Genomic DNA, 15,189 nt, shown 5'->3' with positions numbered 1-15,189 from the left:
AACTGTTTTGTTTTCTGCCATAGCCACACTGGACAACTTCCAGGTCAGCATCGGCAACAGCTCCGACATCAACTTCAATGAGGAATGTGGCGATGTTGTTTCTTCTGCCCAGCCCGGCCCCAATGCAGTTTTCTGCAACCACACCATGCGGGGGCAGTATATAGGGATCCAGCTCATTGGAATGACCGACTCTATACAGATATGTGAAGTCACTGTTCAGCTCTGTAAGCAAATTAATAAATACATTTTATGATAATGGTCTGCTATTGGAAAATAAAAAATTATTCCTTGTAGCTGCGGCTGACATACAAATTATTGCATATAGTAAATAATACAAATAGAAATAAAATATGAATAAATTTGTAAACTGAGTAGCTATGAACTAAAAGTAGAAAGGTAGATGTAGAATCAATCAGTTTGTGAAACAGGGTATACTCCATTCTTGCTTGCAAAATTGAATTTTGTAATTCAATTCAATTAGGTGGTATATTTAAAAAAAATCTGGAATGATAAACATGAAAATTCTCACAATGACTTTTTACTGTAAATTATGATGCAAAATTGTGTGAAATATACATGTACATGTATGTTGATATGAAAGCCTGACAAATATGAATAAAATTATTATCAAAATGTATATCACCAATTTAGATACAGTTAAAAAAAAAGATCGTGTTGCATTCCTTTGGTTTTTTCCTCATTGTTTGTGTTTTTTGCAAAAACTTACTTTAAAGGAATGAAATGTACAGTATGCCAGATGGATGATAAAAAAAAGATGCAGGGTTATTTCATATTATTTACTTATAAGTTTCATTTTATTTCTGGCAATTTTTTCAAAACAGTTCAATCGTAAGATAAAACTACTTGTGAAAGGAGACATGAAGAAAAGAATAGGTACTTCAACCTGGGTGCATTTTGCAAGTGATTTTCAAGATATAAACAGTTGAATGATACATATTATATGTTTTTCATGACGTCCTGGGACAACTCTGCAAAATGAGATATGTTATCATTCCTTCTCTGACAGTGGGACCGTTCCCGGTAAAAGCCATGGCCTGTGACGACCAACTCCTGGAGCTTTCATGTGCTGTCAACGAGATCGGTTACCTCAAGATCGAGAACGTCTTCTACGGACGCAGAGAAGATGGCAAACACTGCCCTCACAGGTTCGTTTTGTGTTATTTTTTACCCTTGAAGTATGGGGTGATGCCTGAGATGAATGTCTGTGCTCTTGCATGTCTGCATGATCCTTACCAAAGAAGAAATGCAACAATTACAAAATTATACACCTGCAATAAAGAGAAAGATATTCATTAAACATGAATTTAGCATTTTGAATTCCACTTAAGTTTGGTGTGATAAATTTTTTTCCTATATTCTAGAAAGAAAGTATGCCAAAATCCTCATCAGCATGCAATTTCACCAAATCAAGCTTATGTGGAAGTTAAAGGAACATTCATGTTAAATCTTCAGTCAATATTTTTGTTACGGATATGGGGGAGGAGGGTTTCATACAAAAGTTGGCTTAGGCTTTCTATCCTCAAATTGGCAATAGTGATTTTTGTAATGAAAAATCATCTTTTGTTTTGTTTCCCTTTACAGGTGGTCAAACCATACTTATGATACAAATTGTGCTGCAGACACGAGCACACTGGTTAATCTCGTCAAGGAGAAATGTGAGAACGAGCGTCAGTGCAGCGTGGATGTCGCCTCCGACATCCTGAACTCCCTGTCAGCCGATCCCTGCCAGGGAGAATTCAAGTATCTGGAGGTGGAATATACCTGCCAGAAGTTCTTGGAAGGTAAGAGCCTAAAAAAGTGGTAAGGAGGATAGTGATGATGATTGTGGTGATGATGACAGCGTAATTAAGGTGATGATGATAGTAATGCTGATAGTAGTGATGGTGGTGATGATGATGATGATTGTAATGATGATGGTAGTGATGGTGTGATGATGATGATGATTGTGATGATGATGGTAGTGATGGTGTGATGATGATATGATGATTTCTGTTTGTTTCTATTTATGGTAACTCCCGTAGGAACTTGGCTGGACAGCGTTTTTGCTGGTAAACGCCAAGCTGGTATATAACCAATTACATGTACCTAGGAAACATTTTGATGATGATGGTGATGATGATGATGATGATTGTATAGATGATGATAAGCACCGTGTGGATTTTTGATAGTGATGATGTTTATAACAATGTTGATGGTTATTGATGATGGTTGTGATGATGATGATGATGATGACGATGATGATGACGATGATGATGATGATGATGAGGAAGAGCGAGAGGTACATGAATATATAAGAAAAGGAGGAAGAAGAACAGGAGGAGGAATAGGAAGAGGAGAGGTATGATGTTGTATTTATGTTGATGATGGTGATGATGATGATGATGATGATGACAATCTCTTCAAGGATATATTGATATAAGAGTATTCTGCTTCCCCCTTCAGGAAACAACACGCAGTCATCAACCTATGCTGTGTGCCGAGAGGAAAATCTCCAGATTGCTTGCTACGGCAGTAATCGCTTCATCGAGATCACCAGTGCCTCCTACAAGCCTGTCACTGCTACCTCCCCATCATGGTGTACAGAATCACCTTCGGATAATTGTGAGTCAAACAGTTCACAGCAATGTCCCCAAATTCTTCTTTATCTGTCCCTGATAATTTCCTTATCTCTGTTATTTTGTCAAATCATTACTTAAGTAAGAGATGAAACTGATATTCCAGATGCAATCTTTAGATATTATAGCTTTTTTTATATTAAGGGTGTTTTTCTTTATACATATTATTACAAGGACATTTATTATGGAAATAAGCGTCACCAAAAGGTGGCGCTAAGTCCAACAGACTTTCAAATTCTACTTTAACTTCATGATTACAAATCTCTTAAAAAGTATAAAGTGCAAAACACATCGAAAAATGAAATAAAATCAAGAAAGATACATGTGCAATACAAAAAAAACGACAAAGACCAATAGTAAATGATGATATGGATGGGGGGGATAGCAAAAACAAATCCCCTAGAATAAATTAATTCAAAATCATATTACTTTCACCCCTCATGTCCAAGGTCTCTTTAGAAGGGCATAGAGACGCCAAATACTGTGGTATGTACTACATGTATACAAGAAGGGAAAATTATTTATTTGTACATGTATGTTAGAAAGATACTGAAATATAGTTCACATTATTCATATTTTAATACCAAATCTTTAGATAGGCTTTAGATGTCGAACCATGTTTTACATTCTTCTCTCCTTTTTAATTTCAGCTGCCAGTTGTTCAAGCCAGGATGTCAAGAGCATTGTAGCTGCCAACTGTGACAACAAGGTGACCTGTACCATCGTTGCTGATGATTACTTCCTTGGTGCAACGGCTTGCACCACCCACAAGATGCAACTTGAGGTTACATTTGATTGCAAGGGTAAGTCCTTTGGGCTTATCCATTAGATATTTCTGTTATGGTAACTCTAGTAGGAACTTGGCAGGACAGGTTTTTTGTTGTTGATATAATACCATGCTGGTATATACATGTAACCGATTTCAAAGGGAACAGTTTTATCAGGCATAGTGGCTAACCTTACATGTATATATGACAAATATTAGTTTCAGGTCTTTTGATCAAAGTAGAGGCATTGGTAGAGCACGGATTCAATCTCACAACCTTAGATCATGAGTTCAATGCTCTAACCACTAGACCACACAACTCAGTGGTAGTACAAATTAATGTATGCCGGGGTCTTCCCTTTATTCTTGTTGAAATAGCAAATGCACAATTTCTGTAACAAGTTCTAACAGCCAATCAAATTGAAAGATTTAAGGAGCTTTAAACTGTTATTGCAAATCAGTTTTTATAACAGGTCCCTGATCCTTATGTAGTAATAATTGGCAAACTGAGGAATGGAAACAATTAACCTAGACCTTCAAGCAAAGTTGCGTACCTATAGTTGTTTGTGAACCTTTGATCTACTTTTTATTTGATTCAGATGAGCTCCCATCGGGTGAGATATCCCTAATCGGATGTGAAGGACTCGATGCAGAGCTCTCCCTCTCTTGCCCTGATGGAACGTACATATTCATCAACGATGCATTCTACGGACGCACCCAGGTCGGTAGCTCGTCCTACGTCTGTCCTGCAGCTGATGGCAATGATGCTACCACGTCATGCCGGTCTAGTGACACCCAGGCTATCGTTGAGTCATACTGCCAAGACCAAAGGACCTGTAGCATCCCGGTATGTGGTTCGAACAAAAATCTGTTAGGGCATTATTAAGAATTATCAATACAAGTTATTGTGCAAATACATGTAATGGGATGGATTCATTTAGGGCTTTGGTAAGAATTATCTATGCAAAATATTGTGAAAATACATAAAATTTGATTCATTTGGGGCATTATTAAGAATTATCCATACATTTTATTATGCAATTACATGTAATGGGATTCGGTAAGGGCATTATTAAGAATTATCCATACAAGTTATTATGCAAATACATGTAATGGGATTCAGTTAGGGCATTGGTAAGATTACATACAGGTTACGGTTGTATAGGACTCATCATTGAGGGTATTAGTAAAAATTATCCACCGTTTCAAAGTTAATGCCTTGATAGTGATGCAAATTCCTAAACATAATGTATAATGACTGGTCATGATTTTAAGATGAGGGGGATTCGCAACAACTAACTTGAAGTCAGGGTATCTTTTTCATCCCTACTCTAGTTTCATTACATAAAAAACTAACAGGGAATACAGAGAAGCCACTAGGAAAGACCCTTAGCACAGAAGTGGTACAGATTTTTGGTAAAGTGCTTTTAATATTAAACAAGAAAGATCTATTTTAGAAGTTAGTCTGTAAGCCACGTACTATTTTAGTGTTTTTGTTTAGCAATGATCAATTTTTTTCTGTGTATTTTAGGTTGATGGGAATATTCTGAGCTCATCTGACCCCTGTTCCAGCATATCATCCAAGTATCTACAAGTTGATTATGATTGCTTGGGTAAGAAATCAACCCTCATTCAATCTTATCTTACATACTCATGAAATCTGATTTGCACTCTCGTGAAAATTGACTCATATTGATTCTGAAACTTTGTATTTCATATATTGGCAGATTTGTTGATGTTAAGTTCTGTGATTTTTTTTACCTGAATAAACCATTTTGAATTGAATTGTATTGAATCCACTAGTTGATATTGTCAACACATTTACATGCATGTTTGCATGTAAGTTGCCAAAGTTTCTTGAATGATATTCATTTATCATGATCTCCTTGAAGGGTGTTCGTTTTCTTGGGGGAGGGGGTGTTGCAAGAAAATGATTTTTATCAATTACAAATTACAGTTGTAAATTTACAAGTGATCGATTAATTTCAACTTGTGCAAATTGATTTATACATGTTGATTTAAGAAGCAGGCCATTGATAAATTGCAAATTTGCAATTAGTGGCAAATCGTACAGTTGATTAGGACCAAGGGGGTGTTGCAAGAAAATATTTGCAATCAATTGCAAATATGCTGTTGCAATTTACAATTGATTGATCACTTGTAACTATAGCAAATCAGATTACACTCCTTGTTTCACGGAGCAAATTAGCAATCAATTGCAAATTTGCAATTAATTGCATGGCATATGCTTCATTTTGGGAGCAAAATTTGACTTGCAATCGATTGTAAGATTCTTTCAACGCTCAATTATTTACATACACATCTCTCACTCTCATTTCCTTCTTTATTCAGGTGGTCGCCCTCTGAATGATATCACCTTGTATGCCTGTCAAGATCATGATGATTTGTCGGTAGAGTGCCCTGTGGATTATCCCTATGTCAGGATCATTGAGGCTGAGTACGGAAGAACAGAAGGTCAGTATGAGTTTCTCATACTTTGAGTTACTTTTGGTTACTTATCTCTCGCTATGGTGTACTATCACAGTGGTTCTGCTTCTGTCAACACTCATGAACATAAGAACAATGCCTACTTAGTTGTATTGATGGCAGCCATTCTCTAATCCTTTATAAAAATCTGTATTTTATTGTTCGAAATGAAATGTGAAAATAGAAATATTCCAAAAATTGTTCTTGCCCAATTGATCTGTAACCCGGCAGCCACTGAGCAGCACCAGATCGACGTAGCCCTATCCCTTTAGTCATTCAACGCCAAACAGGGTAGTAGCAACTCCCATTTTTTAACGTCTTTTGGTCTGACATGACCGGGACTTGAACTCCTGACCTTCCGGTCGTGAGACTGTCGCTGTACCAACTGAGCTTTCCTGTAATTCTAATTGATGCATCTATGCTGATATTGAAAACAAGAACCCAGAAGAGATACTGAGAATGATTCAACATGAAAGCCATGACACAGACTGTTGCTAAAGAATCGGTGCATACTCTCTCATCCTCAGTTTGTCTCTAATTGAATATTTATGAGTATCCTCAAGAAGATCTTTGTTCCTTGATGCGTTGACTGGTCTCGATCTAATCTCACCTTATCTTCCATACAGATCAATTCCGCTGTGCCTTCAGGGAGAATCTCCCATCTTTTACCTCCTTCCAGGGGTGTGACACATCCGGTGTCCTGACCGAGGCTCGGTCTCTATGCACCAACGAGAGGAACTGTTCTGTACCTAGTCACTGGAAGTATTATGTCGACAAGGAACCCTGTGTGGGTACCTACAAGTACCTCAAAGTCACCTACAGATGTCTAAGTAAGTCCCTGTGGGTTTTTTACTGAAGATTAAACATAGATTTGAATTTAGTCATGGATTTAAATTTTTTCCAGTTATGGTTTCTGCTTATGCTTCAACCTCAAAGCACATAATTGTATCAGAATTCAACTTATGTGTTTTAAAGATGGAAAAGGGTAGATGAACTGTGTTTCAAATATACCAGAATTTGTCAGTAATTAGCAAAATAAGCAAAGTATGATGTCAGTATAAAATAATGTCACTTTTCCAAGCTGTAATCAATGCATGTTCCACATGTGCTTCTCTATGTTGCAATTTCTAGGCTTTATCTGGTGTCCAGAAAGCTGCCATTATGTTACGTTTGGCTTTCATTTTAAACCACTGTAACCAATCAAGTAATAGGCTTTAAGTTCATTACTTTTCCTTAGTTTACCTAGGCACGACTGAAGTAGTTACTAATTATTAATTTTTTTCTAAATTTCTCGCATCTCAGTGGGTCCCATTGACTTCACCCGCGGCTACCGCTGGTTCTTCGTCAACCCTCATCACGACATGAAGAACTACGCCCTCTTTAACCATCTCCTGGGAAGCTACAAAGTCCGCAACTTCCTGGAGTGCATCAACCGTTGCCTTAGGAATGCAGACTGCGTGTCTTTCAACTACAAGGACGTGTGGTCAAACACGGGATATCCCTGCCAACTCAGCGACATGATCGTTGCGGAAGTGCCCTACGACTTTGGATACGCCAGTGGATACGAGTATTATGAAAAAGATTCTTATAGAGTGCGGTAGTCCAGGTTGTTGTATAGTAAATATGTAATTTATGAATTATTTGTGTTATAATATGTACTTGTTTAAAAAATTTGTTCAGATTTTAGACTATGGTCAATAGCTTGGGTTTCAAGGAATTTGACCGGTGAAACTGTCGAAGAGCAGGAATATTTTAAAATATATTATTAAATGTTTGTATTTTTATATTTGCCAAATTTGTTCTGTTGTCTAGTGTCTGAAATGTATTGGTGATATAATAGAGTAATTTGCACTTGAAATATATTTTTTGCTATTAGAAAGAAAACAGTCATGTTAATTCAATTTTAAGCATATCAAATTTTGACCTCTCACTTTATGTATTTCTGTAGATCATGGATGTATGCACGATTTTTTCCCAGAGAAGATAAAAACAATGCAAATACTGAAGAATACATGCAAGCAAAGCAACCAACTGAGTAAAATGGTATTTTTCATGATTAAAAATTCACTGATCTGGTGCATACATGCGATGGATTTTTCATGTAACTAGTAACTTTTTGGTCTTTGCATTTACTCTTGAGGTGTTCTTATTATTATTGTCAGTGGTATAAAAAACTATACATGTATGACTGTTTTTTAAAGGAGGTCAGAAATGTCTATCTTGTAATCCTGTTGTTTGTTGCGGAATTCGACATACTTTCTCATTGTTTTGAATCCACGAGCATTAAATGCAAAACAATTATGGAAGTTAATTCATGTATTATGCAGATTAGAAAATTTAATTTGTACATGTATATTAAAAATTATTTGTATATTTGTAGAATTGGTTAAATAAAATAAAGATCATCTATTAGATATGTAATGTAAACTACCTTTTAGTGCTTGTTCAATTTGTTTGTTGTTCTTTTTTCTTCTCGTGGAGGTGATTCTTTATTCTACTGAAGATGAATGCCCTGTAGTTAAGTGTGTGCATGTGGCACTTTACTTTTATTTTCAAGCAAAAATGTGAATGTAGTTGTTTGTTGTGTGGCAAATACATGTATGATCGAGATTGCTTCTTGAATTGTTTTGGTGATCATGCTTCTTTGATTGATTATTTTGATAGGATATTCAATGATTGATCTATTGATATTCAATCTATTTACAATGTGATTATGTGGTTAAGAGTGTAAATATGGGGAATAGGGCCAATCCCCCCCCCCAAAAAAAAAAAATATATATATAATAGTCTTGCTGCCCAAATTCATGTACTGGTAAGTGGATGTGGTAAGTAGGCTGATTGGTACAGTGAGTATATTCACAAGCATCAAGAAAAATTCAATTAGAAACTTGATGGATCATTTCAAATGTGTAAGATTGAAATTGGTGTTGGTGCTATATATGCAATGAGGCAATCTAAATTGCGCTTCCAACACTGCAGGCACCGAATACGGTTCTTGAAATCCCTTTGATGAATTGACTGGTTTATTCACTATTTGTTATTTCTCCCTCATCAGCTCTATATTCCTGCTGGGATATCTTCTTTGCTTTCTTTCTCTATCTTTCTGCCTCGTTCTTCCTTTAACTATTACATGTTTGTCTCTAAATCCACCCCCCCCCCCTTTTATCTACTTATCTACATGTATCTGTCTTTCTTATATATATATAGAAACTGATCCACAATGTGCTGCACTCAACCCAGGTGAGGTAAATGGGTACCGGTAGGAAGTAATTCCTTAAAAAGCTGTGTGCGCTATGAACGCCTAGCTTAGCCGGGTAATATAGGAGCGCCTTGAGCACCTAATTACAAGGTGGATATGTGCGCAATATAAATACCCTATATTATTATATATGCGTACATGTAGCCTTACTATTCCGGACTTTTCGCATTTACGACGGAGAAACTCTACAACACACCAATTTCTTTGAAAATGCAAGTCAAATCACAATGGAGAGCTGAGAGGCTTTTTTGTCTAAAGTTGTTCGACCGGAACAGCATCAGAATCTTTAGACTCTTGACAACGACATATTTGCTATCGTTCGTCCGGTGCAAATCTTTGAATGATCTACTGTCCCAGTCTACCAACTTTTGCAAAGCGCTCTGAAACAAAGTGTGATAAGAGCTACAGTATATAAATGTAACTATTATTATTAATATCTAGTCTCCTTCTCCCTCTCTTTTACCTCTTCCTCCCAACTCTGTCTTTTTTCTCTTTATCCCTCTCTCTCATTGTTTCTTGATACATTTTATCACCTTGTGACAAATATCTGTCTTTTCCCCTTTCTCAATCTTTTTTTTTACGCCATCTTCTCCCTTCTTTTTTTCAACATCTTCTTACAGGAGACAGGCATATGATGTTCAAATGTCATTGATAATTTTTGAATATTTATTTTGAAAGTTTATTTACAATGTAACAGTTTATATGTGCAGTCATCATCCTTTAATTCGTAAGAGCACCTCCTCTGCCTTTTCCAACTGAAACTGCAAAGAAGTTTCCACCACTTTGGTCTTCTAGTAGACAGTATATGATTCTTCTGATCAGCTTCCTCCTGTTGATATGCCTCCACCTGCTCGGTTTCGACCCGCTTCTCCTCGGTTCCCAACTGCTTCTCCTTAATCTCCAACTGCTTCTGGCCAGACTTCACCTGCTCCTCACTCAGTCTCCAACTACTCCTTTACTAAGCCACTAGCTCCTCATTCTCCAACTGCTTTTCAGCCTCCAGCTGCACCTCCTCCGTCTCTGCCTGCTCCTCAATGTGCCTGCCGCTCATCACCCTCTACTAGGCCGCTCCTCTTCAATCTCCAACTGATTCTGTTCAACCCCCAACTGCTCATCGGTCTCTATTTGCCATGTCCGCTCTTCAGCCTGAACATGCTCATTAGTCTCTAATCGCTCCAACTGCTCCTCTTCAGACTCCAGCAGCAACTCCTTTGTCTCCAACTGCTCCTCCTTAGCTTCCACCATCTCCTTCTCTGCCCTCTCTTCATCTGCCCCGATTTCCTTCTCCATATTTTCTCTCTTTATCTCTACTACCTCCTCTGCCTCCCCGTCCTCCTCCTCAGCCGGCATCACCCTTTCTCCTCCTGTGTGCCCACCTGATCTGACACAACTGCTTGTTCTTGAAGATATTTGATAATATCTTACTCTCCTGAATATCGAAGAGGCATGTATGCGAAAGCGATCACCTCTGCCAACTATTCTGAATGTCGGGGCTGACAAGGTACGCCGGAAATTAAGCAGAAGAAAAAAAAACAGGTTATGATATCCCATCATAATAATCTACTGAAACAATATTTACATGTCGATTTCACTTGTCTAAAGACAAAATGACCCAAAGGTACCTATGGTGACTCGTCTCAAAATGTGTCTGACAGGAATAGGTATAGTTGACGATAACATGGGACTTCTGTATTGTGAATCTCATAGTGTTATACTTATGGGCTTAGGTCTTATCTGCCATTTTCTTCCCCATTTTGTGAACAAATTTTTGGACAGACCTCGTTGAAGCCTTCAAGGATTCATTCAAACTTCTGATCTTTCACTTGGCTGAATATGAGAAAATCATCCGCAAAAAATACAGTTTTGATGTTATGCCGTTTGGTAACAAAAATTCAAACAAATCACATCATGGTGCGGTTGTCACCAACTCACATGCCCTTCATATGCTTCATTACGATTTGAATATGATAACAATAAATTATTGTTGGCTGTTTAATCTAATATTTTTACAGAACGAACGTGATTAGGCCCTAGTGCATTTTCTAAAGTCTAAACCAGCGGGTGAAACGTATTTTGGGTATGTCTACCAAGAAACGACTTTTCTGAGAAAATATTTGAAATTATTTGCTCGGCGCGCATTCCAATAAGGACGTAATACAAACCAAATTGCTACAGGGGGAATCAAATCGCCCACGCTCTCTCTTTCTTAAAAAACCCCAAAACATGTGCATGGAACTACTGCGCATTTCCTGCAATTATAGGCCTATACCGCGCATGTTCATCTGCGTTTAATTGTGACGTCAATTTATGCGCGTACATGATTTGCATAGTTACAATGTTTAACTTTCTTCCGAGTATCATTATCATCATTATTGATGCAGCGTTTGCACCTAAACTATTCCTAGCGAGTTTATCGTGCCCTTTCAGAGTATTATCTCAATTCGAACTTTTCAATATGAGCGACGAACGTAAGTTGAGTGAAAACATATTTACTGGAACGGGCTTCTATATTTCCTTTAATTTGTAAGCTAGATTATGAGTCTTTAACATAAATGGTTTGTTTCGCTTATGAATAAAATAGATTGCGGTGTTTTAGAGTGGTTCTTTGATACTCCCATATATACACACACTTTATTTATGTTAATCGTGCTTTGAAACTTAAAAAAACCCACAGAATTGTTGTAGGTCCTAATCATATCTTTATCGTGTAAAATGGATCGTAATAATGTTGACAATGATACAAGTTGATCGAAAGTTTGAATGAATGAAGATGAAAATCTTCATTCATCTTTATTTTCGTCGTCTCATTTAATGAAGATGAAACTCTAATAAACCTTTTTCCTCCCAAAGGATAATTTTATCGTGGAGAAATTATTATTGTAATGCTTAGCAATTAGGAAGTGCAACGTTGAAAAAAACAAAATATTGCTTTGCATATTCTTTATGATCGGATATCATAACCTTTTTTCTTTTGTAATAATATTCTGCTTTATTTTCAGCAAACCTAGTCGTCCCGAAATTCCAGCGAAATTTGGCGGATTTTCTGGCTTTCGATGAGTACATATTCCTGTATGATATTCAAGAGAGTCAGATTGACTCCTTTCTTCAATATCTTCAAGAACAAGCCGGTGTAACGGAGGGAGTTACACAGGAGGAAGGCGGCGGAGAAAGGGTCATTGCGTCTGATGACGAGGAGGAGGAGAAGCAGGAGGCAGAAGAGATGAAGACAGAAGATATGGAGGAGATCGAGGAAGGTGAAGATAAGGCAGAGAAGGTAGTCACACAGGGGATGAGTGCCGGACACAGGGCCATGGCGGCTGATGATGAGGACGACGTGGCAGAGGGGGAGGTGAAAGCAGAGGAGATGAAGACAGAACATATTATGGAGAAGGATATGGAGGCAGAGGACGATAAATCAGAGAAGCCTGTAGTGGCCCAGGAAGAGCAGATGGAGGAAGCTGATGAACAGAAAGAGAGGATGGAGGAGGAGTTGAAGTCGGTAGAAGAGCAGATGGATGCTGATGGATTAGTTATAGCTGAGGAGACGATGGAGGCGGAGATGTTGGCTGAGGAGGAGAAAGTGAAGGCAGAAGAGGAGCAGGAGGTAGTGGTAGTGGAGAAGGAGCAGATGAATGTTGAGGACGATCAGGGAGTAGCTGCTGCCCTGGCTGCTGAGGATCAAACTGTGGCAATCGAGGGGGAGAAGATCGAGGCTGATGGGAGACCGGTGTTGTTCGATGAGGAGGCACATGAGATTACTATGACATCGGAGCTTGGGGATGCAGAGGAGGAGGTGATGTCGGTAAAGAAAGAACGGTTTCTGGTTGATGGGACCCAGACTGAGGCAGAAGAGCATGTCGAGGCCGAGTGCAAAAACTCCGAAGTGAATGAGAAGGAAGAGGTAGCGGCCGATGAGGAGCAGTCGGTGGCTGCAGCTGAGGGGATGGTTGAGGAGGGGGATGCCAAGAAGACGTGTGCAGATGAGCAGTCATGGACAGGGATGGAGCAAGTAGTGATTGATGAAGAAAGGTTGGAGGCTGGCGAACGGACGGAGGAGAATCGGGGGAAGTCAGAGGAGCAGATGGAGACTGAGAATGTGAAGGCATATGAAGAGCAGGAAGGGGATATGGATGAGAAGGTTCATATCGTGTCATCTAGAAGGAGAACGAAGTGGTGGAAACTACTTTGCTGTTTTGGTTGGAGTTGGCGGAGGAGGCGCTCATAATAATAAAATGAGCAGATCATGTTTTGATGATATTATTATGGGATTTCGATAATTGTAAATAAAAATTGTAAATAAAGTTACATTGTAAATGACTTTTGTGTACATTATGCAGGGGCGGCGGAACGAATTTGAGGGGGAGGGGGCTGAACACGAATCACAATTTGATGATAAATTTTCACGGTTTTTTGGGGTTTGTTTCTGACTTTGTGAGGATGCTGAAGCCCCCCCCCCCCCCCATTTCCTTCCCGGTTCCGCGGTCATGCTGTTCCTGTCATGGTGGTTTCCTGTAAAGTAGCCGTTGAGAAACAGTCTCGTAATATTGAATTGAATGTATTACCAGATATCACTGTCAGGTACAATTACAAGGAATAGTACATCACATATAAACAAAACATTTGGTAATTGGAGCTAATCGAGGTTAGCCCCAAATAATGTCATTATCATAGTTTAAACAATAAATTTAACTAAATCTTAATATTGTACATCAAATTCAGTACTAATTCTACTTATTACTGTTGCAGAAAATTTCGATCATTTTCAGTGAACATATTTACACTATTTACAAGAAAAAAATATCTTAATTATTTACAAAATCTTTATATAGAATTATTTGTTTTCAGGCAGTATTTTACCATACCAAATTAATTATAATCTTCCAGTAGCATTAATTGTAACGATTTTAAGGAGAGGAGAAAAAGAGATGGATGAACTAAAGGAGCAGTCACAAGAGAGATTTATATTTGTTATAGCTATATATAGCAGGATATAGAGAAGAGAGAGAGAGAGAGAGAGCGCTATTACTGTTTGCAATTGAAACAATATATAGACCAAGTTATATTCTTATTATGCTAACGGGAATTACTTGATGACGGCACCTCTCTCCCGAGATTTGATTATCTCCATATCCTTCATGACGACTTAACCCCCCCCCCCTTCCCTCTTCAAAGCCTGAAATGATAATCATTTAATATTAGGCCGTGTCGCATTGGCAATGTCTCCCTCTTTTGTTTGTTTGTTGTTGTTATTTTTGCAAAAGGAAAAAAAAGTCGAGTAGAGTTGGTACCAAGATTTACTACAATCACATAATTACAGAAGGAAGAGTAAAGCAGGGACGGAGAGACGAGATCGAATGCAACTTTAATGGGTGGAACACTTTTTTAAAATGTCATATTGAGATAATTAAACGTAGCATAAGCAGTGATTTTTTTTGAAGCGATCTATTTTAGCAGCATTTCTTCTTAGGCCAAGATGGCCTACATGAGGTTCGACACCCCCCCATCCTCCTCCCTTTTAACCTCTGGGTCCTCAAACAAAATTAATTATTTTTTAATTCAATACAAGATGTTTAGCCGTAGCTAATCAAATGCAATTGAATAACGTTTTATATCTCTTGAAAAGGAAAGAAATTTCCATAGCACACTCAAGCAGGCATGAGCTGCGCTATTTTATTTATTTTTTGCTATTTTCATTAGTGGAAGACATCAAAATGTGACGTCATGTTTTCCTCTACCAAAAGAAAAAAATACCACTCTGCCCCCTCCACCAGCAGGCCTACTAGTCATTAAGCGCGTACAACATAATTTGCCCCTCTTCTCCATTTTGTCATCTTTTTTATTTACTTTATCAATTAAACAAGAAAGGAGTGGGGGGGGGGGGGGTCCCAACCCGCACCACTGTTGAATCGATATATCGATATGATTTATAGCAGCTGTAAGCATACGAAATAGGTAGTTTGATAAAATAGAAAGAAAAAAGGGGAAAAGTACTTCTGACTCAGCCTAAAATTCATCAAAATCTAGAGATATAAAAAATAATC

General features: G+C 38.0%; 2 protein-coding genes across 2 annotated transcripts in view; both read left to right on the top strand.

The window, feature by feature from the left end:
• Positions 1-8,316, top strand: part of LOC129280166 (uncharacterized) — a 95,947-nt gene extending 87,631 nt beyond the window's left edge. Inside the window, exons 75-84 of the mRNA XM_064112056.1 lie at positions 24-224; positions 1,028-1,166; positions 1,603-1,802; positions 2,464-2,622; positions 3,287-3,439; positions 4,002-4,249; positions 4,934-5,015; positions 5,755-5,877; positions 6,516-6,719; positions 7,192-8,316. Coding sequence (XP_063968126.1) covers positions 24-224; positions 1,028-1,166; positions 1,603-1,802; positions 2,464-2,622; positions 3,287-3,439; positions 4,002-4,249; positions 4,934-5,015; positions 5,755-5,877; positions 6,516-6,719; positions 7,192-7,490 — 1,808 coding nt within the window. The 3' untranslated portion in view covers positions 7,491-8,316. The remainder of the gene's footprint in view (positions 1-23; positions 225-1,027; positions 1,167-1,602; positions 1,803-2,463; positions 2,623-3,286; positions 3,440-4,001; positions 4,250-4,933; positions 5,016-5,754; positions 5,878-6,515; positions 6,720-7,191) is intronic.
• A 3,287-nt stretch (positions 8,317-11,603) lies between these two features.
• Positions 11,604-13,429, top strand: LOC129280170 (cilia- and flagella-associated protein 251-like). Its single transcript, XM_054916222.2, has 2 exons — positions 11,604-11,616; positions 12,148-13,429. Exons 1-2 carry the CDS (start codon positions 11,604-11,606, stop codon positions 13,371-13,373), a joined length of 1,239 nt encoding a protein of 412 aa, XP_054772197.2. The 3' UTR covers positions 13,374-13,429.
• The last annotated feature ends 1,760 nt before the right edge of the window (positions 13,430-15,189 follow it).

This window comes from Lytechinus pictus, chromosome 17, assembly GCF_037042905.1.
Source record: "Lytechinus pictus isolate F3 Inbred chromosome 17, Lp3.0, whole genome shotgun sequence".
Classification (NCBI taxonomy): Eukaryota; Metazoa; Echinodermata; class Echinoidea; order Temnopleuroida; family Toxopneustidae; genus Lytechinus; species Lytechinus pictus.
Note: the sequence above shows the minus strand (reverse complement) of the source record. Positions and strands in the feature narration are given on the sequence as shown.